The 19,943-nt window shown below is 49.4% G+C and overlaps 1 protein-coding gene and 1 pseudogene across 2 annotated transcripts; both read right to left on the bottom strand.

Moving 5' to 3' along the window:
* Positions 1–1,159: 1,159 nt before the first annotated feature.
* Positions 1,160–5,971, bottom strand: LOC132239513 (putative testis-specific Y-encoded-like protein 3; annotated as a pseudogene).
* A 130-nt stretch (positions 5,972–6,101) lies between these two features.
* PLAGL2 (PLAG1 like zinc finger 2) lies at positions 6,102–19,896 on the bottom strand. Of its 2 annotated transcripts, XM_059705879.1 has the most exons (3): positions 19,744–19,894; positions 13,882–14,253; positions 6,102–11,210 (listed from the first exon to the last, which is right to left on the bottom strand). In XM_059705879.1, the coding sequence occupies exons 2-3, from the start codon at positions 14,139–14,141 to the stop codon at positions 9,980–9,982; spliced, it is 1,491 nt and encodes a 496-aa protein (XP_059561862.1). In that variant the 5' UTR covers positions 14,142–14,253; positions 19,744–19,894; the 3' UTR covers positions 6,102–9,979. The 2 variants fall into 2 exon arrangements, with proteins under 2 accessions (XP_059561862.1, XP_059561863.1); XM_059705880.1 differs by lacking the exon at positions 13,882–14,253 and having other exon boundaries at positions 19,744–19,896.
* Positions 19,897–19,943: the final 47 nt, after the last annotated feature.

Raw genomic sequence — 19,943 nt, forward strand, 5'->3', positions numbered from 1 at the left:
CAGGTAAGAAAAAAAAAATGTGTTAAGTCAAACTTAAAGCTTCTGTTAGATGCAACCAAAAGTATTGTAACTGAGCCAGCCACCTGGAGAGCTGGAGATCTTATGTGGAGGGGACAGCATCTTAAAGGGATTTTTCCTCCCTTTAAGGAATCCCGAGTTCTTGAGAGCTGTCAGAAGACATGCCCAAGGCCACACTAGAATCGGGAGCTCACGGGTCCATCGGCCTTCCAGCTGGTGCCTGCTCCACCACAGGCCACGCCCTTGGGATCCTTAGTCAGCTCTGATGCTGGGGGCCTCAAAGTTCACCGACCCAAGTCAATATTTAGTTCGCAGGGCAAGCAGACACCAGAGACTTCCTTTAATTTTTGTGCTGAAATCATGTCCGTGGAGCAAAATATCAAAGTCCCCCAAGCTGTAATCAGCACAGTTACAGGTAGCAACTAGTTGCTATCTATAGTTTCTGGACATATTTTTCTGATTGAAAAGAACTTGTTCAAAGGTCCTTCCCAGGCCAATAGAACAGGGCTGATCTCTTAGAGCAGAGGTGAGCACAGGCTTGTGTTTGCTCTTCACCGCGAAGCAGGAAGCCCCTCCTCGCCATCCTGGGAGCACGTGTGAGCCAAGTGGCCATCTCTCAGTAGAAGGGCCTGGAAGGGGTCCAAAGACATCACTTCAACTCCAGAGACTGCCTGGAAAAGAGTTGCCTCAGGCCATACAGAGTTCCTATCTCTAAAGATAGTTTTCTCCTTGCCCACCTGGAAGACCCTCCTGAACCTCGAAGAATTCATTCCTCAGAGTTTCTGAGCCCCCCACTGTGCTGGATGATATTCTAGGTCAGTGGTCGGCAAACTCATTAGCCAACAGAGCCAGATATCAACAGTACAACGACTGAAATTTCTTTTGAGGGCCAAATTTTTTAAGCTTAAACTATATAGGTAGGTACATTGTTATTAACTTAATTAGGGTACTCCTAAGGCTTAGGAAGAGCCACGCTCAAGGGGCCAAAGAGACGCATGTGGTTCGCGAGCTGTAGTTGGCCGACCACGGTTCTAGGTGAACACCCCTCACATAGAATAGCGTCCAGCAGTGAATAAAAACAAAGTCCCCGTGAGTGTAGAGAAAAAGGCAGATCTATAAATAAATACACGATATAATGTCAGATGGTTGTAAGTCTTATAATAAAGCCCAAATCAGAGAAAAGGGAAGGAGAGTGATGGTGTTTTTTCAGAAAGGGTGGTCAGGAAAGACTTCCCTGAAGAGATGAAATTGCAATAGATGAGTTTAGACCTTACTGAATTGAGAAGCCTGCCATGCAAATATCTAGAAAAGGTTCCAAGTGGAGGGAAGAGCAAGCAAGGTCTTAAGACAGGTTTGAAGATTAGCAGAAGGCTGGTGTCACCGGAAGGAGGAAAAGCATGGGAAATAAAATTGGAGAGATGGCGAGGTCAGATCATGAGCGTCTTACAGACCATAAGAAGCATGTTGTCTTTTCCTCTTGCATCCAATCAGACCCCTTGGAAGGTTTGGAGCAGAGAAAGGACATGGCCCAACACATGGTTTAGAGAGCCACTCTGGCTGCTATATCTTTGTAAGCACCTGGTACATAGTAGGTGCTCACTAAATGTCAGTAGTTATCACTGTTTTCAGCCTCAGTGGACTCTTGAGCTCACTGAGGGCAGAGACCTGAATAGAGTCGTCTTGTGTCCCCAGTGCCCAGTACAGAGGCAGTGCTACAATGTGTGGATAAACAAATGAGTGACTCTGGACCTGAATGCGTGAGCAAGCAGGAGTGGGCTCTGAGAACGAGACTCGTGCTCCAGAAGTGTGGCGGGGACACACACTTGCCGAGGCCAGGCTCCGTGTGAAGGCAGCATGCCACTGGTCATGCAGCAGAAAGATCAGGTAGGCACTTGTTTTGGTAAGCACCATTGTCTTGGGCCTAAGGACATACAGGATTCAGCTTGGCCTAAATTTGGGCTGCAGGAACCAAAGTCCATCTACCCACCAGGTAGGTTCAGGGCAGGCAGGACGCTTTGAGGCTCACCCTGGGAGCATCAAGGACAGGTATTTGGCACAAGAGAAACCTAGAGGGTACAACCCACACAGGGACTGGTGTCCAATATTAAAGTACTAGGTGTCTTTGGGAGGCGGCCGAAGTTGTTGTGGGCTAGGGCAGTCATGGAGAGCTTCCTGGAAGATGGGCAAGATGCAAGCTGAAGATACTACAGAGCTGGTATCGTCTCTCCTTGCCTCCAGCTGCCCTGTGAGCTCTCCCACCTCCAAACCACATTTGACCCTCTAGCCATGAGATAAAACCTGAGTTTTTGCACTCAGTTTCTACTTCCAGAAAATGGCCTGAACCTACTCATCTAGCCTGCCTCTCCCAAACAGCCACACTCCGGGCCCTGAACACATCATGCATTTCTCTATCTCAGTGCCTTTGGTCATGCTGTTGGCTGTCAGGAATTCCCTTCTCCTGCCCCACTTTCTAAACTACTGCCCATTCTTAAAAGCCCAGCTTTAGTGTCTGATTTCAGAGGGGTCTCCACCTTGTGACCACACACATCACACACAGTTGGGGTGAGCTGTATGCCAAGCTGGGCTTTAGTTGGGTTCTCTCTCTTTGAGATGACCATTATGTGCCAGTTAGGCCTCTTGTCCCAGGGTAATTATTAGTAATGTCCCTTTCGCTCCCAGATGTGTTCCAGCTAAATGACAAATTATAATAAGGTCACCCTTCATTGCCCCCACTTTTCTCTGCCCTACTGAAATCCTTGGGTAAGAACCATGTTGTCAGAGCCCAGCATAACACTCTGACACATCTGAATAGTCATTCACTCACACAGTAATTTTTGAGGTGCACGTGGGACAAAGCAGCAGACAGGGATGGGGCTAATCATGGCTGACAGCTGCGGGTTGTTCAGGAAGGTGGTGACCCAGAAGCCAGGAATATTCTGGATGAAGAAGCTCCTAAGGGCGAGGTGCATGCGCCCAAACCTGCGCTCAAGCTGCAGATAGGCCCAGTGGGCCTGGGCACTCATGGCCTCCAGCTCCCATTGGATGGCCTCCAGTGGGTCCATAACTGGGCCATCAAGGTTTAGAGGTACCGGTCCTTCCTGTGCCTCCGTCCTTACCTCCAGCTTCTCTGCCTCCTGCTGCTCTTGCACCTCCCAATAGGCCTCCTCCAAGAAGATGGCGCCCTCCTCAGTAATCACTTCCTCCGCCTTCCCGCCCCGCTTCAGCACGAGCCCCCCACCCCTCTGCGCCACAGGCTTTTGCGGCCTCACCCCCAATAAGGCCGGTTTCCAGGTTACGATCAGTCGCTGCGGAGGCCGCTTCCCGGCTCCCAGGACCTGGCGAGGTGGTCCCAGGGCGGCTGCGAGTCTGGGTGCCCGCATTCCCCTGCTTCTCGCGCCCAAGCCCCCAAGGCCAGGCGCGAGTCCCCGCTCTTGTGCCGGGCCAGGCGGCAGGCGCGCGGTGGTTTCCAGGACTTCCGCACCCTCCTCCGCCTTCACCTGCAGAAGCCTCTGGCCTGAAGGGTCTGGGGGGTGAGGGGTGGGGGGAGTTCGGGCAACACAGGGGACTCCTGGAGAGTGGCGGCTGGCGGAACGTGTGGTCTCCAACTCCCTGGCGCGCTCAGCCACCTCGCGCGCTCTTATTGGGATGTGATTCGCTAGGGTCGCCCGGCTGCGAGAGGGGAGGCGGGGTAGGGTGGGGAGGAAGAGACAGAGGTGGGTAGGCTGGGGTCGCGAAGGGCCAGGCCTGGCGGAGGAGCAGGGAACTTCGCGGTGGGGATGAAACATCAGGTGCCAGACAGAACTGGCCGCGTATTAGTAAGGCGCTGGTGGTGAAGTGCGGGGGTGTACCAAGCAAGGAGCAGCTCGGAGTAAGCATCGGGGTCAAGCCCAACCCCCGGTTATAGACAGAATCCTCCATCACAGCTACCAGGCCAGGCGATTACCGTTCCCGCCATCTGCGGTGGGCAGGTGCGAGTCTCCAGGTGCCCTCAGTCCTCTGCGGCTTTGGGGCAGCTTTGCACTGGATAAATTACTCAGGCGTATGCAGAGGTATCCCTTGCAACCAAACGGCGTGCTGAATTGACAGTAATTGACAATTGACGAGCACATGGAGGTGCTCAAACTATGTGAAGAAAGGAGAAACAAGGTCAGAGTAAGAGGTTCTGGGGCAAGGGAGGGTCTCAAGTACTGCCAACCAGGGAGCAAGTGGCATCTGCCTGGTTTCCTCCTCACCAGCGGGGCCCTTCTGGGCCAGTAGGCTGAAAGGTAGACAATTTGACTTAGACTCCGGGGTTACCCCTCTGCTCTGTACCAAACATTTCACAAATGTGAACTCGAGTCTAAAGTGCAGGGTGTGTCCGTGCTTGAATAGGTTAAGACAGTGGTCGGCAAACTCATTAGTCAACAGAGCCAAATATCAACAGTACAATGATTGAAATTTCTCTTAAGAGGCAAATTTTTTAAAACTATATAGGTAGGTACATTGTTATCAGCTTAATTAGGGTACTCCTAAGCTGGCCTTTGCTAAAAACGTCCTCAGTCTGATTGAGGTACGTTCGCTGAGGTCGACCCCTTCCAACTCTCCTCCACACTCGTCTTGTATACTTGTTTCCTCCATCTCCTTTCCGAAAACTGACTTCTTCGCATGGGCCACAAAGTTTCAGTCGCACTGTACATGCACGCCCACGCCCACACGTGGTATTTGGTGGAAGAGCCACAGTCAAGGGGCCAAAGAGCCGCACGTGGCTCGCGAGCCGCGGTTTGCCGACCACTGGGTTAAGAGATTGGATGGACCAGTCCCTGAAGCCCTGATCCTACAATTGCATGTGTTCCTGTGGTCTTGGCTTCAAAACTTGTAGCCTGTGGCGGTGAGTATACCTATGTCCCTGTTCTGCCTTGAATTTTTGCCACCTCCTCCAGAAAGCCTTCATCCTCCCCTGGCGCAATGGGTAAGATAGTCTGAGCCCGCAGGCCCATCCTGGGGCACAAACTCCCCAAGAGGGCAAGGTGGATTTCACTGGGGCGCTAGCCAGAGATCTGACCCACTGAGATGGACAGTGAACATTTGTCAAGTGGAAGGCCAAAGAGATGAAGGGCCCGCCCACTGCCCTTTTTACACAAAACACCTGTTACACACATTAATACTTGTTAATGCCCCTTGGACTCCTGGGTTGGACTCCAGAGTTGCACTGCTTGGCTAAGGACACTGGCTTCAGACCACAGAAAAGCAAGCTCAGTCTGAGCCCTGGATGGGAGGATTTCAGCACAAGTGATGGACCCAGGATAGTGATAACTACCTTTATTAGCAACTGGCCAAGCCATGTCAGCCTCTCAACAGTTTGTCTGAACCTAATGGATCGGCACAAGTGAGCAAGGTCAGGTCCTAGCCCTGTTACTTACCAGTTGTGCACCGTGAGCAGTGGATAACATTTTTCTTGGACAACCAGTATCCATTCATTCTTCATAATAGTACCCCAAATTTCCTCTGAGAAACACATTTTCCCGTCGTCACTGGCTTTTGGTGACTGGTTTGGGGATGGCACAGAATCCCATCAAGGCCAATGAGACAGGAGATGCTTCCTGGGGCTTTTGTGAATAAAAGGACTCCCTTTCTTTTCCTGGTCAGCACTGTGTGAGAATAACAGGTCTGGAATCATAGCAGCATTCTACTCCTACACAAAGGGACAAGCCACTTCGTAGGCCCTGAGGATGCAGTCACAACTGCGCAAGATAGGGCAGAAAGAAATGAGAATGCTCAGACCAACCTTCTGAACTGCTGGATCAATCCTAACCTAAAGAGTAATCTACATCTGGCGTTTCCAGTTTCATGAAATTTCATTAAGCCAATTTGATTTTCCTGACCTTTGCATCCAAGATTAAGTGATAAATGATGCCACTTACCTCAAAGGCACCCTAGATCTTTTATTTCAAATTGCAAAGTTTCTAGGTGCCAAAGTGTAGATCATTCCTGTCCTATATTCATCATCTCCTTAGATGCTAAGGATGTTTGGAGGTTCCAATTCTCCCCCCAGGCTCTCTCCAGCCCTTTCCCAATCAATCAGATAGGTTCACAACTTCCAAACACATCATTCAGAAGTTTTTAATAAACAACTTCATTATAAAAACTTTTTTTTGAAAATGTAATTCTGTAAAACATTGAAAATCTACTTTAACAAAGATATGCCCTGTGCATTTTCTAATGGCACTTATATTTTACAATTAAAAACCTTGTTTTATATAAAGCCAAAAATACTCCAAGAGGTTATTCACTGTGTTTACAAAGTGCTAGAAGGTTTTTGTCTTGTATCTTTCTCTTTAAATAATCTGGCATTACGAAAGAGAGGCTCCAAAGCCTTGACCACTGGGAGGGAGGGGGCGTAGGAGAAGTGGTGTTTCAGGAGCTCTAGTGCCGAATATTCAGAGCGGGAGATGTGCACATGGGGAGAATCAGCTAAGAAAATCAGCTTATATCTAAAGAAACTGGAATAGAATACTTCTTCCAAACACCTCAACAGAGGCACTAGATTATGGTGACTCCTTCTCCTGTCAGAACCACAACACCCTCTTCCCCAGCCACAGCCCCTACTCTCCAGTGGTGAAGGTCACAGCCAATTCCTTCCACAGCAGGTTCAGAGTTCCAGGAGAGGCCAGGCTGGGGTCCCAGAGGAATCTGGATTTTTCTGGCCAACACCTGCCTAAGGCAAAGTTTATTACATAAATATCCTTGTTAGAAGTAAAATATTGATCCTGTACAATATAAATTGTTTTAAAAAAAAGTCGTGTTTACAAACAGCTCCTAGATAAAGAGGGGAGGTAGAAGAGGGGTGGAGAAAACAACTACCAAAAAGAAGGGGTGGATTTAAAGGGCTACTAGGGGAAAGTTTAGGGTAGTAGGAGAATTTCAACTTAGGACAATATCTACGAGCAAAAAAAGTAATCACACCTGCTTTCTAGATTTCCATTAACAAAATGCCATTTGTAAAAGGTTGGGGGGTGGGAACTCATCGGTGCTCCTTTCCCTCTCGCCTCTTTGAGATGTGCACAGATCCTTGGTGCCGGCAGAGTTGGCATGCTATCCTCTGGCCCCCAGGACTGCACTCAACGGTGACCAGCTACTGTACAGGGTGGGAGGTGTCTGCCCCAATCAGGGAAGCTCATTGCTGACAGAAGTTCGAGGAGATGGTGGGGAAAGGGGGCATTACCCCTTTTTCCTGGTCCCTGTTTGGTCTCTGCCACATACCCCTCAGGCTTTCATGGCCTCAGTAAGGGTACTGAAGTGGGTTTGGTACTGAGTGTAGGATAAAGCTATTCTTATCCTTTGAACAACCAGGTCAATAAGGCTTTTTTTTTTTTTTTTTTTTTTTAAATTATGGAAAGGAAGGTTTAAGGAACAGCTAGGTGGCTATGGTAAAAAAAAAAAAAAAAAGTAAAGGCAGATGTTCCTCTGCATTTGCAAAGTTCACAGTGATAGGGAAATTCCTTGTAGGTGGTGAGGGCACTGAGGAAGAGGAAAGGGAGCAGGAGGGAAAGAAGGGGAGGAGGCAAGGCTCCAATTACAAGGTTTTAAATAGTTGCTCTGCCTGTCCTATGAGTTTCCCAGTATCACTAATGGCGGAGAGGATTCAAGGAAGGGACAGGAAAGAGCAGGCAGAAAGGAGGGTTCTCCCCTAACAGCCTGAGTCTATATTCTGTGGCCAGAGGCCCGTTTTCCTCTGTAAAGGAAGGGTGCAGGGAAGGTGGTAAAGGGTTACTGGGTCTAGTGATGAAGACCAGAGACAAGGAGAATGGCAGCACCGAGTCCTGCTTGGATCCTCACATACCATTTCCTGTAATACGAGTCCCAATAACATGCACAGCATGCAGGAGGTGGCTGCGTACCAAGGTGGACGCTTTTTTTAAAATAAACCTTAATCAGTCCCTGGGACTCACTGAAACTAATTTTTAGAAGCAAATTACCTAGTCTGATTCCAACCTTGCCAGATATTTATATCTGGTTTTATTTTTTAAAGGTATCCCAAGATACCCTGCCTAAATCAAAACATGCTTAGTCACTCGACATTGCTTCCAATCAACGGCTAGAGAGCTACATTTTAAGGCTTTCACCTCAAACAAAGAGTACTGGCCTGGGCTGAAGCAGAAGCCTGGGTCTTGGACCTGCTCAGTTTCTGATGATAGACCTAAGTTATCTAGATGGAAGGGGAAGAAGGGGAGGACTGGGAGGAGGCTGAGGCAGTTCCTCGGTAGTTTGTCCTGAAATCCTAGTGGAGAAGCCAGCACGAGGCACCTGCCATGAGAAGTGCCCAGAAACTGCTGGCTGCATCTGTAGGAGTTAACAGTAAAGAGGTAGAAGTGTGTTTCTGAATCAGAGTGGAGGTATCTCAGGAGAGTCCCACATTGGTGGTCCCTGAGCTATCTCCCTTCCATGAGTGGGAAGAGTGCCCATGCAGAACTGAGATGAAGCAGGGATGGGGTTCGGATGGGCAAGGGCTGTGCTGTCTGTGGCAGAGAGCCCCACAAGTCAGAAGAACTAATCATTTGTTGCAAGTAATCTTGCTGAGTATTGGGGGCAAAGCTGATGGGGGCCACAAGAGGAAGGTGGAAGTTCTTTGATGGAGAGCAGAAAAGCCTATGTACAGTGGCCCTGAGTCCAAGGGAACTGCAAAGTAGAGGAGAGAGGAGGGACACTGTGGGTAAGAAAAGTTTGGTGTGGGAAGCAATGATGCACCCATAAGTTAGGACTCAACTATCTGCCCAGTCCTAACTTTCTGAAAACTCCTCTTCCTACAGTTCCACAACTTCCTGGAAAAGGGACAGTTAGGAGACAAATGAGGGGTTCACACCCTCTCCGTTGCTATTCACACCAGCCTAGAACCGAAGCCCCTCCTTCTAAGACTCATGATAACAGCTCATGATGCTCAGGGTAGGGGTTAGGGAATGGGGAGGTGATGGAAGTGGGCATGCCTTTTATTTCTTCCCCTCCCCAGTTCAGGAGGAGAATGAGGGGGTCATGATGTATACTTGGAGAAAAGTAGAATTGCAGACCTGTGAGAAAACGGCTCCAATCTTCTTGCCTGTCTCCTGCAGACACTGCTGAGGAAGGCAGGAACAGATACAGTCATGGAAGATGGCAGAGACTGAAGCAGTCCAAAGTCAGTTTATTTCCCCACAGGGGAAAAATATGACCTCAAGTGAAGAGAAGTCAGCGAGACCTGACTCCGCCTTGTAAACAGGGCTCCAGTTAACACCAGGTACCAAAAGGTTCCAGCTGGTGCCAACTGGAATGGACTGGTGGGAATGAATTCACGGTGTGTAAACAATGTTCACTGCAATCATTGTAAGGCTAACAGCTCGGCAAGGGAGGTGAAATGGTGTGTCTGAAGCGACTGTGTAAACAGTACCGTTGCTGGACAACACTGACTGAAAATGGAGGTGCTGGTACAGGAGGGATGGGATGATGGGGAAGAATAGAGGCCTTCTCTCCTGCCCGCTGGTTGGAAGCAGGTGATGGAGCCAAGTGACCCTCTGTCATCAGGGCCTGACCAACTGTGTGGGGTCTGCAGGTTGGGACCAGAAGGCGGCTTCTTCGGCTATTTTTCTCGAGGTCATCCAAAGTGAAACCCTGTGTCTCCAACAGGTCACCCCTTCTCCAAAGAGAATGAGGTTCTGACACTTTGGAGAAAGAGAGGACTAAGTGTGGCTCCCGATTCAGATAAAAAAAAAAAAAAGTAAAAATACCTGAAGTCCTATAGTATGTGATCTTTTCATGGGGTTGGGGCTCAAAGTTCCTCTTGGAACTGATCCTGGAGCCTGAGCCCCCAAACCAAGTGCTCCATACAGATACTGGATTTTTTCTGTTTGAACCCAGCTCTGAAAGCTCAGCTGCCTTTATGGGGGATACAGATAGGATGGGTACTGAAGCGCCCTGACAGAGTTCAAGACTGAGCTGAGGGCCTCCTTGGGGGCTACTGGAATGCCTGGTGGAAACGAGGCAGGGTGGTGGTGCTCAGGCCAGAGGTGAAAACAGGAGGCAAGGAGTGTAGAGGCCCAAAGTTCAGAGGTCCCCCAGATCCCGGGGAATCTTGAGGCTGAGCTTGCAATGTGGTGAGCAGGGGCTGTGCCTCAGCCTGGGAGTAGCCCATGACCAGGCCTCCTGTGGCCCCAGGAGGGTTACACGAGGGCAGGTTGAGTGGAAGAAAGCCCAGTAAGTGGGAGAAGTCCACATTAGCAGCGCAGAGGGCCTCAGAGAGGTTGGCGGGGCTCTTGGTGAGCAGTGCTTCATCTAGGAGGGCCGCAGCTGCCGCCGGCTGAGGTGAGGCGGGCTGGGGTTCTGCGGATGAAAGAGACAGGCTTCCAGGAAGTTCCGCCATAAAACTATCCACCTCCACTTTGGGCAATTTGTCGGGCAAGTATGAGGTAGATCCAAGCTGGTATTTTGGAGGAAGCTGAGCTGGAGAAGAGATAGGTGAAGATTCCAGAGGATAGCTCATACCCATGGGCAGCGTGTTGTGCACCAGGGAGTGTGGCATGCCTGCACTGGGCATGGGAGGGATGTGGGCGCCATACATGCCCATGGGTAACATACTAGGGAAGGCCTTGGCCCCCATCATGTCCCGAGAGGCCATGCACAGCACTGGGCTCAGCTCTTCCTTCACACTGACTGTGGAACTGCAGCTGAGTAGGCCTAACATGTCCACTGGCTCTGTCTTAATTTTGAGCAGCTCCTGCGAGTGGCTCTTCTTGACATGCCGTGTCAGGTGGTCCTTGCGGCCAAACCGCTGGGCACAGTACTGGCATAGGAAGTCCTTTCGGCCTGTGTGCACCACCAGGTGCCTCCGCACATCCTTACGAGTATAGAAGCGCCGGTCACAGTGGTCACAGGGATGCTTCTTTTCCTTGGCACCCCCTGCTACCCGGCGTGAGTGGGCCTTCAGGTGCTCTAGCAGGGCCTGGGTACTCTCAAAGGTCTGCAGGCACACCTTACAGCTGAGGTCACCGTTGCTAGCGGCATGCATGGCCAGATGGCGCCGGTAGCCCAGCTTCGTATTGTAATTCTTACCGCACTCGGAACAGTGAAGAGCCTCTTTGTTGGGGTCGTGGGTCTGCAGGTGGTTCCGGAGATGGTCCTTGCGGTGAAACATCTTATCACAGTACATGCACTGGTGTGGTTTTTGGGCTGAGTGGGTAGCCATGTGCCTGGGATAGGGATGGAGGAAAAGAAAGACGAGATCACAAGGGCTGGCCAGACAACTGAGGTGCCCATTATCAGGGAACTAGATATAAAAATTATGATAGGGCCATGCAATGGAATGGATGGAATACCACGCCAACTATATTCTAGATATCTCTGCCCACCTGAAGAATCAAATATAGGGTGGGGGGCAAAAGTAGGGTTACAGTTGTCTGTATGAAAAACAATACAATAATTAATAAATAATAATACAATAAACTATTCCATGTACTCATACTATAAACCTACTTTGCCCCACCCTGTATATACTATTTTCTTTCAGCCTTGTATATTTAGTAGCAAAACATCAGGAACAACCTAAATATTCATCAATAGGGAACTGGTTAAATAAATTATAATAAATTCATAAAATAACTCAACTTTTAAAAATGAGGCAGCTTTCCATGTACCCACAGGGAAAAGCTCCTAAAATATAGTAAATGGGGAAAAGCAAGGAGACAGAAGACTGCATATAGACTGGCACTATGCATACAAAAAGAGGGAAATATGTATAAGTTTGCTTATATGTGCTTAAAATATTTCTGGAAGGATATAAAAGAAACTGACAACACTGGTTGCCTTTGGTGAGAAGACACATGCGGCTTATGGGTGTGATGGAGCATTTTCATTGTATCTTTTAGTACCTTTCTAATTATGTGAATGTATTTCCTTTTTAATAAATTATATTTAAAATTTTTTAAATGACACAATAAAGGGAAAATGAGGTTTAGATATACTTCCTGATCTGGGGCTGAGTCAAAAAAGGAAGTTCAATATAATGTATGCAATACAATCCCTTGTGAAAATAAAAAGGGATACATGTTTGAATGCCTCAGCAAGGACACATAAGAAACTGACCCTCCCCCTCACCTCTCCGGGTGCCTTTGGGGAGGAGAATAGTGACTTTAAATGTGAGGACCATTCATTTTTCACTGCATGCCCATTTGTACCATTTAAATTGTTTGCCATGTAAACCAGCAACATATTTTAAATGTTTTCATGGTATATCAGTGTCCATTGGTTTACCTGCCCCCTGCTGGCTGGAAAACAGCTCAGTCTAGGAATTACAATCCAGAGCTCCATAATACATTCAGAATCAACTCAGCAAGACTTTTAGGGCCCACCATTTGCTAGGCCCAGTGTGAGCTGAGTCATTAACCTTGTTCCCCATAAGAGGCTGAAAGCATAGAGCAGTCCCACCCACCAGTAAGTGGCAGAAACTACATTTAAACACAGACCTTCTTGAGAACTGGGCTCACTTAGGAATGCCACCACTGTCTCTAGTATGGCACCCAGTGATCTTTTCTACCTAAAGAGCATCAAACCTGCCCATTCCTCTCATGCTCACACGTATGAGGATTACTGTTGACCTCCTATGACATAACTGACATGATAACAGATGAGAAGTGCTGAGTGACCCACAGCCCACTTCCCTTGTTTGGCAAGTGAAGAAACTGGAGCTCAGAGGTTCGGTGACTCACCCAAGGTCACACAATAGGTGGAGTCAGAGGTCCTGCCTCCTGGACTCGGACCTTCTTACAGCCTCCCAGTCACCTAGACTGTCACCAGGACGGTTTTAGAGGGAGCATTTGAGCTCACACTCCCCGGCATGTATCATCACTTTGGTTCAAATAAACACATAAAAATTCTCAAAAAAAAAGATGGTCTAACAGGACAGCTCCAAGTGGAGTCTACCTAAGACATAGGAGCACAGAATCAAAGCGTTCCTGAGGCCCACAGAACTGTCACGTGGGCAATTCTGGGCACCTACTACCCTGTTACCTGTTTTAGCTCCTTCCTATCAACTGTTTTCCAGAGAAGGAACTGAGGCTTTCTGTGGTCATCTTGTTCATATATTTACCTATTTGCTCTCTGTCTACATTAAGACAGTAAACTCAAGGAGGGCCAGCATTCCCATCTATCTGTGCCTGGTATATACCAGGAGCTCAATCAATCATGATAGATGAATAGATAAAAAACTGCACCAGGCAGCTTATCTCATTTGTAAAGGGCATGTTCATGTTCCTCTAATAGAAAAGCAAAGATAAAATCAAAATTGCTTTTAGCTGGCCCCTTTCTCTTCAAAGCTGCTCTGCTTACATTCAATTTCACTTCAGCAGGGGTTCTTGGGCTTACAAGTTTCAGGAAAGCCACTGACCCAGAGGACACCAGGGACTCTACAGACACAGAAGTAATCATTTGGATGGTTTAGTAGAAGAGGCACTGTAGTACCTAAGAAGCTATGTGACCTTGGGTAAGTTACTTCCCCACTCTGAGCCTCCACTTTAAAATTTATAGATTGGATCACAGCATCTCCTTTACCGTCTAAAGTTCTAAGATGGATTCCTAATTTCTGGCTAAGATTTTCACTGTTACCTTACAGGAGTGGGGAAACTGGTATAGAAAAAAATGTTCAATCTAGTTTGTTCATGGCTATCTGATATTGAACCCAACATATTCTAGTGTTTGAATAAAAAAACACCACCATTATTTTTAAGTGAGTGACCCCAAATGGTTGGAATTCAGGGCACATTTATGAGACAAATTAACCTCTCCTCTTCTGCCACACGCAGTGGAGTCTCTGGCTTTGTCCTCCGGGACCCTCAGGACAGGAAGAGGTATGGGAGTGTCACCTACCTATACAGCTTATACTTGGAGGCAAAAGACTTGCCACAGTGCAGCTGAGGGCAGCTATATGGTCTCTGCTCTGGATGGGGAAGGCTGTGAGGCCTCAGCTTCTCCCCATTTGAGAAGGGTGTCCCCGAGATTTCACATTGGCACTTCACTTGACTCTCTGCCTCCCGGCCCCGAGGCCTGGGGACTATTTTCCAGCCCACTTCCTCCTCCTGCTTTGCATCTTGAATCCAGGGGGGGACGCTGGTGAAAAATGTGGTCATGGCAGGGCTAATGGCGAAGGGCCATGTTACTCAGAAAGCCTCCCCATCGGCTTCACACAGGCTCTCTGCTGTCACAGCTTCCAACGCAGGCTTCAGAAAACAATCTCTTCACCTGAAATATCAGAACATCTGGTGTTAGGGAGCCAAATACCATGGAAATATGGGTTCTGGAGACAAACAGAAACCCGTTCCAATCCCGGCCCTTCCAAATACTTCCCTGAACTGTTTCCTCATATACAAAATAAGCTTAGTAATCTCTTAAATCATAAGAATGTTTTGAAGATTAAATGAGATAATATAAAACATTCAGCAAAGGCTGGGAACCTAATAAATGCTTAGTGGTAACCATTATTCATTAGTACCACCTAGGCTACTGGAAACAAGATAATCTGAGAAAATAAAAGCCCTAAACTCCAAACTTTCTCTTCTAATTTCTCTTTCACATCCTTTCCATTAAACTTAGAGATTGCAGCATATCCTCTTCCTCCTCTTTACCCTAACTCCCCCTCACCCACTACTTTCCACAATTCTCCTACTCGTGGAGGTGTTAAGGAGCAATAAAATGCCCAAAAGGCAACAGAAAAGAAGGAAAAGCCTTTACTTAGGAAATTTACACCCTGAAAAGTCAGCCCCTGTGACAGATTTTGTTTTGTTTTGTTTTAAATATGCCTCCTGCATGCCCCCTACTGGGGATCAAGCCCACAGCCTGAGCATGTGCTCTGACAGGGAATCGAACTGGGGACCTCTTGGTCCATGGGACGAAGCTCAATCCATTGAGCCACACCAGCCGGGCCAGATGTGTTTCTTAGCAGCACATCAACATCAAGAGATTCTATCTGAGGAGGCAACAGCACACTCAGCATTTCCACTAAACCAGTGCTGGTCCCATCCTGCCCTCCACTGCTTCTCTGAGTCTTTTTGTCTCAGGCCCAGACCATGCTTCTTTAACAAAGCCTGTCCGATACCCCAAGTTGCTGAGTGGCCCCTCCTATAGACCTTCATAGTGCACATTCATTTCTCCATTACGAGCAGGTTAACAACATACTTGCATTAGAACTTAGTCTCCTCCTCCAAACTCTGATTCTTTGACGGCTCAGATCATCTCTTTCATCTCCATACACCTAGCACCTAGAAAAGGACCCTCAACTTTCTTTTAGGTGAGTAAGTTAATCGTTGAATATAAGTTGATTCTCATAGGCTTAACTTAGGCTCAGGAAGTTCTGGTTTAAACTGGGTTAAACTGGGTTATAGCACTTCCAAAGTGTGGAGCCATTACCCTGAAGTATGCTCCTTTCTTTTATTGAATAGAAGGGGTAGGGACTGGGGAGGGGAGAGGCTGGAGCAGGTGTCAGTACTTCTTTCCTAACATCAACTCAGAGGAAGAGGACAGGAGTTACCAAACTGACTCAAAAGGGGACAACAGATCCACATTCACACTCACAAGCTCATCACAGAGTACCAATTGCAATGCAATTTGCTGCAACAGGGATTCCCTTTGAAGAGGTCATGCCAAAATATGGTCATGAGACCTTTCCATGTGAAGGGAGCAGAGATGGTAGCTGGGGGTTGTCCACGAGAATCTGGGGAGGGCTCCAACCATACACACTAGCTGTGAGCCACAGAATGCTTGCTCAGCTCATTAGCAACTGCTGCTTACAGTGACCATTCATCCAACAGACTGGCCTTGAACGAGATGATAGGATCAGCGGGTTCATGCTCTAGAGAGCTTTGCTCATCATTAACATGAGCTATGTATGTCCTGTTCAGAAACCATTCCACTTGTTGAAGAAACGTTGCAATGTAATATGATAAACATTTCCTCATCATGTGTGGAGATTTGCCTAGAATGATCTGCACAAAGGTGGCTGCACTTTGCATGAATCACATGCTGGTGAGGTATAGGTAGCACCAAAAACTAGTCCCACTTGAGCCTTTGAGTAAAGGCATATTTACCTGCTTCATTATAAACCTCAAAGGTCCCTGATGTCCTGCTTTCATTGTTTAAGTATCCTCCTTCTTCACAAGGGTGGAATTACCTGTTTATAATATCAGCGATTACTATGCACCTTGGAATTGAGTAGATAGGAAGCTCAAATTTGAATGTCTAATTTGGAGGGGATTTCCTTTACCTTCAAAGTCAAATTCTGCTTCCTCTTGATATCTGAAATCATGCACCTCAACCTCTGGAAAGTTGGGAATAGCAGCCAGAGGGAAGCAAGTTGTACCATCCTGGCTAATGTGAGAGGGGAGCCTAGCCCTGGAAATTCCGCACAAACTCAGAAAGAGAACAGTACATCCCCCACCTCCCACACGTCCACCTCATCTGTTCTCCTGAACAAGCACAAACAAGACACAGCAATTTAGTATGAGTAATGGGCTTCTAGGAAACAGGCTCATGAGGTTGTATTCACAGAACCAAAGGAGGAAGCCAGCAGCCATGTGCTTGCCTTGATCTGCATTTAATGGGGCTATGGCTTTAAAAAGAAAACAGCCAACACCCTGATCCTACTCACCCTAGCTTTTAAAAAGGCACAGCGGAAGTCCTTACCTACAGTCATTGAAAAGCTGCTGGATGGCCAAAGCTGCTAGTGTTACCTTAAGGAGTCCTTTTGGGAATCTAGTCTCTCTCCCTCTGTCCTTTGTCTGCAAACTCCACTCCTCCAAAGGAATCCTGAGCTTTTCTCACGTCAGGCCTATTCCTTCAGTTCTTCCTTGGCAAAACTGTCAAAGAATTCTGCTTCCCTTCAAAGCTGCTCTTCTGGTCTCACATGCTAACTTTAACTACAGAGAAGCTGACAGAACCTGTTCCCATAAAACAAACACAATCACTCCCAGTTACTGGTATAACTCAGTATATTTTCATCCCAAGATTCCTTCTGGCACCTGATCTGAAGAGGGAGGTAGTGTGGAAAGAACCTTGGACTTGCTATCAGAAGAGCTGCCACTCACTGGCTGTGAAACTATGGGCAGGTTATTTTGTTTCTCTGAACCTCCGTTTCCTCAATTTCTAAGATAGAGATTTATTGAGAACATTTGAGATCTTGCTTCTTGACCTCAATCTGGCTGAAATAAATGGTTATAAAAATTTTTTTTAATAAAATCGAGATTTATTATCCTTAACTATAATATTCTCATGGAGGATTAAGTGAAGTAATATTCCTGAAAGCATCTGACATATAAAATGTGTGAATACGCGCAGTGTCATCTCTGACATCTAATTTGTGTCTGCCTCTTTCCCACATGGGGCCTGAGTAGGACTACTGTTTCCCCTCCCCTTTAATGTTACTTTTCAGACCTCAGCTTCCTTCCCTTCCCATCATCTCCCCAGAATGCAACCTTCCCCTTTTCCCCTCACAATTAACCCTCAGTCATCCCCCCTCACCAGTCCCTCTTTACTTTACCTTCCTGGGCCAGAGCTCTCTCACTTGAGGCATCTCTTCTATTATTAAGTCTCTGTACCACAAATACAAGTGCCTGCTAAAAACTCTGTAAGGCCCCCTTTGGAAGCTGAAAGGAGACCAACTGCTCCCCAGCCTGTCTGTCCTCTGTTGTGAGCCATCATACCCGCTGCCTTCTGATGAAACTAGTTTTTATGATGTTACATCATCTCTATAGAAACTGTGTTCTTTCTCCATTATTAGCCTGTTTCCTCATCTGTAAAGCTAAAAATACTAACCTCACAGGCTTGTTGTAAGGATTATGTGAGTCAGGTATGCAAAGAGCTCAGCATAGGGCCTCTCTGGCAGTAAGCACCCAACAAAAGGCAGCTATTATCTTTGCCTTTGTATTGAGTTGCCTGTTCCCACCTTCGGCTGCCTGCCGCACTAGAGTTCTCCCAACCCTCTCAAACGCTGTGGAGAAACAGCCCTCCTGCAGCAAGGAAAGGGTTAACCTCTAAGTGTTCTTAACTGGAGAGACCCACAGAGGATTAACAGCTCCACTTCAGTGACTACCCTAAAATAGCTTTTATCCCTCCTGCCTGAGAGCTACTTGGGGATCTGAAGAACTCAATTCAACACCTGCCGAGGAGGAAACACACCCTGGAACCCATTCCTTGGGGCGGATAGAATCTTCCCTTAAGCAGAACCCAAAATAGCAACTGGGAAATTATAAATAGACTTAAGGGGGGGGGGGGGGGGAGAAACACACCCAACAACACAGATCCTGACCTGGGCACCAGACATGAATCCAAAAGACACACTGCCTGGCTGGGAAACAGGGGGACGCAGAGAACGAGAAGAGCTGCCCCCGCACGCGCGCTCGCGCTCACACACGGGGAGTGGTGGGAGAGTTAAATGACAGGGGCCGGGGAGTCGCGGCGCCTTGCATCATCCGTTCCAGGAGACACCCGACTGGATGAGCAGGGCTTGGGTCTACTCCGGGGCTGCCAGTCCTGTCCGTTCGGACGGGCCCTCTCTCGGGTCCCTCTGGCTCGCGATGTCCTCCATCCCCGCTGCCTCCCACTGCCGAGGAAGCCTGGAGGAAAGGGCTGCCGCTCACTGCGGCCCCATTTTCACCAAGAGGAGAGCTGATTAGATGCCCACCCCCACCCCTGTCCCAATCTGGTGACCCTACCTGGGGGGGGGGGGGGGGGTGTCCAGAAACCCAAGGCCAGCCTCTATCACAGCCCTAAACTGACAGGTGGAAAAACACACAAGCCAGTGACAAGCCGCGCGGGCAGGTGAAGGCACCACCAGCTCCCCACGCCAGCTGTCCCCATGGCGTCCACCTTACTGGTCCCTCCCCCACCAGGCTGGGCCGCAGCGGGGGGCTGCACTGCAGGGACCCGCTTGGCTCCCCCGGCAGCTTCTGGAGTCTAGAAGTTTCATTCCCCTGGGTCTGGGCAGGGGGAGAAGGGGGGATGGCTGCTGGGGAAGGAACACATTCGGGGACCGGTTTGGAGGTCTCAGGGACGGGAAGGAAGGGCGAGTATGGCCAGGGATCATGAGCAAGCCAACTGGATCTCTAAGGGACCCCCCCCCCCCCCCGCAAAAAAAAAGACACTGGGGAATTATGCGGACTGGAAGGTTCCAGGTAGTCACAAGTGAATTCCCCGAAGTTCAAGAGTCTGGAAACGGGTGTTGGGGTAGGAGAGACCTCAGGTCCGGGAAGAGGGTCGCGGCGGAGGGAACCGTGGGTAGGTCCTGCCGGGGTTGCGGGCAGCCTCGAACAGGGCGGCGAGGCTCTGGGAAAGGAAGCGGAGGGTGCAGAGCGGGCTCCGGGCAGGGCGGGGGTCGGCAGGTCTGAGGAGGCGTGTCCGGGGGAGCGAGCAGGTGCAGCTCGTCTGGGTCTCCAGGGACCCGGGGCCGGGGCGGTGGACCCTTCGGGCTGCGGCTCCCAGTCTCGGACGGGAGGGGGGGCGCAGTGGAGTTTCTTCGCGGCCCCCAGAGCCCGGTGGCTGGTCCGGGGAGAGTTTTCGTCACCGCGGGGCCTATCTGGGCCCCGGCTGACGCACAGGGGGCCCCGGCCGGGGGTGTGGACGACCGCGCTGAGGGGCCCAAGAAGAGGGGCGCCGCCGCTCCGGGTGCCGGGCGCGCGGGCGCAACGAGACGGCCTCCCGCCCCGCTCCCCGCCGTCCCCCGGGGCCCTCGCCGGCACTCACCGCGCTCGGGGCCCCGCACTGCGGGCCGGGCCGCGCTCGGGCTCCGCCGGGCCCGCTCAGGCCCCGGTAGTGGCGGCGGTCGGGCCATTGTACGGTGCATTGTGGGAGCCGCGCGAGCGGGCGCTCGGGCAGGGGAGGGGGCGGTGCCGCGGGCTCTCTATGGTCCCGCCCGCCTGCCTGCTAGAGCGGCCGGGGCGGTG

Source organism: Myotis daubentonii, chromosome 8 (genome assembly GCF_963259705.1).
Source record: "Myotis daubentonii chromosome 8, mMyoDau2.1, whole genome shotgun sequence".
NCBI lineage: Eukaryota > Metazoa > Chordata > Mammalia > Chiroptera > Vespertilionidae > Myotis > Myotis daubentonii.